The sequence below is a fragment of the Montipora capricornis genome, chromosome 3, assembly GCF_036669925.1.
Source record: "Montipora capricornis isolate CH-2021 chromosome 3, ASM3666992v2, whole genome shotgun sequence".
NCBI lineage: Eukaryota > Metazoa > Cnidaria > Anthozoa > Scleractinia > Acroporidae > Montipora > Montipora capricornis.
The window spans coordinates 63115363-63120362 of record NC_090885.1 but is presented as its reverse complement, the minus strand read 5'-3'; the positions used below and the strand labels follow the sequence as shown (position 1 = coordinate 63120362).

At 41.3% G+C, this 5000-nt stretch overlaps 1 protein-coding gene across 2 annotated transcripts in view; it reads right to left on the bottom strand.

The window, feature by feature from the left end:
• The window catches only part of LOC138043677 (dedicator of cytokinesis protein 1-like), a 67704-nt gene that overhangs the window by 362 nt on the left and 62342 nt on the right, over positions 1-5000 (bottom strand). The window contains exons 56-59 of one of the 2 annotated variants that reach the window (XM_068890062.1): positions 2896-3038; positions 1246-1360; positions 678-860; positions 1-95 (exon numbers count right to left, since the gene is read on the bottom strand). The exon at positions 1-95 is cut by the window's left edge and continues 362 nt beyond it. In XM_068890062.1, the coding sequence (XP_068746163.1) occupies positions 18-95; positions 678-860; positions 1246-1360; positions 2896-3038 (519 nt within the window). In that variant the 3' untranslated portion in view covers positions 1-17. The remainder of the gene's footprint in view (positions 96-677; positions 861-1245; positions 1361-2895; positions 3039-5000) is intronic. The other variant, XR_011131309.1, reaches the window with a different exon arrangement.

Genomic DNA, 5000 nt, shown 5'->3' with positions numbered 1-5000 from the left:
CAATTTCCTCGTCATCTTTATCCTTGTTTGGGGGGTACTGGGGGCGAGTCCTTCGACTTTACCATGATGGACGAACGAGGCGGGAGGGCTGGGGTCTATGAAGAAACACGAAAGAGAAGAAAAATCAATACGATGTCTTTTGGGCTCCACAGAAGAGGCAAGTTCTTATCGATAACTTTTTACCTGCAGATAACAAAAAGTAACTGATGACAAAACATCGTACACGTGAATCAAGTTATCGACTATAAATAGTGAAAAACCAAGCCGTCGACAACAAAGTAGTTTTCCTTGTCAAAAGGAAAACTACTTTAGTCACGGTTGTCGTTCGAGGACTCCCTGTATACCGTCTGTGAGCCACTTATCGACAAATGATTTGTCAAGTCAGCGGTTCTTCATTTCTGCCCGATTTGAACATGCACATTCCATTAAAGGTCACCAGGCTCCTACAAAACGTACTGGTAAGGTTATCGACAAATAAATTCTTCGCATGTGGAAACGCATTTCCTAACACTAACAGTAGTCGATTCAATTAAATTGTCGACTGGAAATAGTCGTCGATAACAATCATTTGTCTTGTCTGTGGAAACCCTTAATATCCGTTCGTAAGGCTTGAACTTTGTTGTGCGTTGTGCAAATGGATAGTCTCTTGCGAAGACTAACAGCTGTCAAAAAATTACCTGTTCAGCCGGTTCAGCGCCGTCTGATCCGCTAGATCCAGTGCTTGAGCGTTGCTGTAAATTCATAGCAGTCTTTTTCCGGCTGCCCTTTTGTGGCAGCTCCGGGGGGCTTTGCGGCTGTGGCGCGGGTCTTGGCGGTTTCGGTGGGGCGATCTCAGATGTAGTGCTGTCGGGGCTAGGAAACTGCAAAAGACAGAAAGCCAGTCATGAGCACAAAGGACTTTTCACACCGCTTAAAGCAAAACTGTTGCTTTAACAAGAAGAACAGGTATAGGACTAGACATTTAAAAACTCAAGCTTTAAAAAGTAGACTTCTCTAATCTGTCTTGAACTCAAGCTTTTCTAATCCGTCTTTTAAAAAAAAGGATTGTTTTCCTACTAGAAGAGGGATCACGAAGAAAAAAGAAATTGGATATCTGCTCTCGAAATTGCGGGACAAACGACAATCCTTAAGTCAGTATTCTCGAGGAGTTAAATAAAACGAATAATCGTTTGTCTCACGAGGTACATCGATACATCCCTCAACGCCGGAGTTAAAAATCAGATTCATTTTTCATTTATACGGCACCTCTTCTGCAAGCAGTGACATTGGCACCTCGCTCGTCTGCTTCCTGGATGGCACGGGACGGCCTGAAATTGTTCCAGACTTCACGGGAAGCGGTGGGGGGTTGTTTGTTGGGCTTCTGTAGTAAAAGAGAAGAAAAACAAAGTGAGCCAAAGAAATTATCAACACACTTTAAATAACCTTACTCTTCGGTGTCCTGATAACCGCTAGGCCATAAGGTGTCCCGTACATTTTTTTTTTCAGGCTTCTTTCGCCAATGCATAGGTCGCACATTTCTCAGGGATGATCTCTCTCAAAATTGATCAAGTCAACTCCGCAATTCAAACATATATTTCCAAAACTTCTCCGGGTAGTGGTTACTCGCACATGCGCAACGAACGTGACATTAAATGAGCTCACTTGAAAGCGAAAACATAGCATTGTGAAAGAGCGCCTCAGGTGAAATTCGGACATATTCAGAAACCTACTTTTCATTCTATGAAACCTTATCATCATCATCGTCATCATCTTTGCAACGTGGTGCTAAGACAGCCAACAGTGCGAGATGAAACCTTACACATGTAATGGATAGATTTAGAATTCACACATCCAAGAGCGACCGGCTCTGAAGCCCTTACTTTCTCTTGACCGGACGCAAGAAGGAGTGAAACGTCACGGGTCCATGACTTGCGAACTTAAAACACATACTTCACTTTCGTGACTCATCTATTTGAAGAACGGCATGTTTGTTTAACGTAGCCAATCAACATGCGATGTGTCCGATTACGTCATCAGTGCAAAATTAACGTCCGAATTTATGAGGAAAACTAGCAATCTTAAAATAACTAAATCTGCTAAAACGACTTTTAAAACTAAACGTAGTAGTTGTTCGCTCGTAGTCTTTGGTTACAAGAAACGTTACTACGGGTTCTCAACAGCGAAGGATTTTTTGCTCCTTCCACTGGGCGCTTTGGCCAAGCGTCCGTTACGACTAACGATCAAATGTTAGCCAACAGTTACGAAACGTTCTGGGTGAGCTCTGGCCACGTGTAAGCTCAAAACTGAAAGAGCATACAGTTTTCTCACTGACCGGTATTCGAAACTGATTTTGACTTGCCATCATTACCAGCGATAATCAGTCGACAGCGATCTTAGGCTCCTTAATATAACAAAAAGGAACAAAAAGGAGAGAACACAACAAACAAAGTGAACACGAAGGTGCATCGTGACAACTCCAAAGCACCTGAACGGAAAGTGACTTTAAGTTAGAACTACCATCTTCTTCAAGAGTGGAACGCACAGGAAGTACCTCTCAACGATGCCACTTGTTTTCCTGTGCAATAGTAAAATGTGCATTTAAACCACCGAAAGCTAACATCTGTTGATGCAGTTTGGTTGATACTCAAGACTAACTTGAAGGTAATATTAGACACCGTTAACCGCCTTCCGTTTTTTTAACGGATAACAAGGCTGAAACGGCCTGTGACTCTAGTACTACAAATATTAGTTGATTTTTTTTTTCTCAATTTCAAAAATTCTCTTCTGACTGCTTAAGGTAATCAAAATATATTTCCGTGCAGTTTTTGACCGGAAAACAAGAAAACTCTCGTGACATATCCCATTTAACGCCTCACAATCTTCAACGCGCAGTAACTAACAAGTAGCAATACATACTCCGTCCATCCACTGTACGATTGATGCATGTGATCCAGACTGTCTCGCAATGAAAGTGCAGGTCTGTCGCTTGATTTACGGATGGTTGTCATCGACCTTACATGCCGGTCTGGCGTGCGAGTTCTGGGAGTACTAGCACGAGCCTGTTGTACAAAAAAACCGAAAGAGCATGAAACAGCAGCAACCTCTACGTGAAAAACTGAAACTAACGAGTGCTTTGTAAGCATGTTGACAAAAAAAAAAATTCGCTAAAGGCGAGGTTACCAAACGCACACCAACTTCCGGTTCCGGTTAAGACTTTCTACAAAAAAAATTCCGTCGAGCTACTAAAAGGATTAGAGTTAAATATAGACAAAACAAAACTTCAAGTGCTACTATGATAAAAAAGATACTTCTTTTTTTTTCTTCAGATTTTGAAAGTGCACTTACTTAACACCTGACTGGCAAGATTTTGAGCTTTGATTTTTACTGATCCAAAGACTGTTTACTTTGTGCCATTACTCACGTTCAAAACTGACCGATTGGACCTCACAGGGTTGGATCTACGGAAAGTGACGTCATTTACTCACTAGCATAAAATTTCAGTGTATAAATGCAGTTTATTATCACAAAAACACGAGCTTAAAAGTCTGAAAGCCCGAAACTCCCATACTGCATATTAATTCACTCAGCCACGTACACACGCATCCAGCTCTCTCAAATTTCCAGTTAAAATAAACGGGTGTCGTTTTAAATCAAGGCTTAAAACTTCAGTAACTCTGTGTTTAGTTAACATAGTTCTGAAATACAAAGCAAAAGGAGAATTTACTTATTGGTCACAAGGGCACTTCAAATATAGAGAATATAGCAGGGTGCAGTGCCGGAAGCACCAACCCTGCACTAGTGTGGCCCGGGTTCGAATATCGGATTCAACGTCGAACGAACGGGTAATTCATCAGCTATTTACAGAAAGATCAAAACTATAACTATAACAATAAACTACACCATGTTAAAAAGCTGCTTTCCGTGAATGCTGTGCCTTATAGAGCTTTGATGATTGCGCGTTTGAACGAACTGAGGGATTCCGCGCACGTAGACTCACAAAGAAGGCCATTCCACAGTGTGACGCCACAATAACTAAAACTATTCTTGAAATAATTTGTGCGTGGCAATCTAACATTAACTTTCTTCTCGGAGTTCCTCAAGTTGTAGCTTGTATTTCGTTCAGAAAATTTCGATGCTAAATAGACGTCCGGAGCTAACCCATGTAGGTATTTGAATACCATAGTGGGCTTTTGTATGTTTCACTGGAGATCAAGATTTTTCCACCCCAGAATTTCCTACAATTGGCTCAGTAGCATCAACGTCATAGTTAAAAAATGTTAAAACGCGGGCTTCTCTATTCAGCAATTTTTGCAGCTTGTCTTGTAAAGTTACACCACAGGTTCCGCAAACAGTACTACAGTAGTCAAAGTGAGGTTGTATTAAAGTTTGGTATATAAGATGTAAGGTCGCCTGAGGAACCAGGTGCCTAACACGTTTCATGACACCGATTCCAGAAGCGATATTTTTGGTTAGTTTTTCGATATGGCAATTCCTGATGAGTTTGTCGTCAATTGTTACACCAAGTGATTTTGTAGTTGCGACCTGTTTCACCCGAGTACCGTTCAATAGGGAGCTTAAGCAACGACAATGGCGACGGCAACGAGAACGTCATCTCAAAATATAAATTCGCGTTATTGTAATCGCTTCGTTAATATTTCATGCAACTTTTTTAATATGACGGGGGTTTGGTAGTTCCTCAAAAATGACGCTGGTAGGAACGGCGCTCAATTTAGGGCAGAAAATGAAAATTTATCCTGAAGTAATGACGTTTTCCATAAAACATAAAATTTGGCTATTTCACGTTGTAGTTTTGCTGACGACGGCAATGAAATGGACAAAAGTGAAAAACACACGTGCCGGGCGTGCAAAGCTATTGTTTTTGCCTACTAAATATGCAAATTTGTGACGTTCTCGTTGCCGTCGCCGTTGTCGTTGCTTAAGCTCCCTATTAAGATTGAGGGGGCAGGAGCAATGGTATTTGACCTTTGGCCAGATCCTATCAGCATAAATTATGTTTTAGT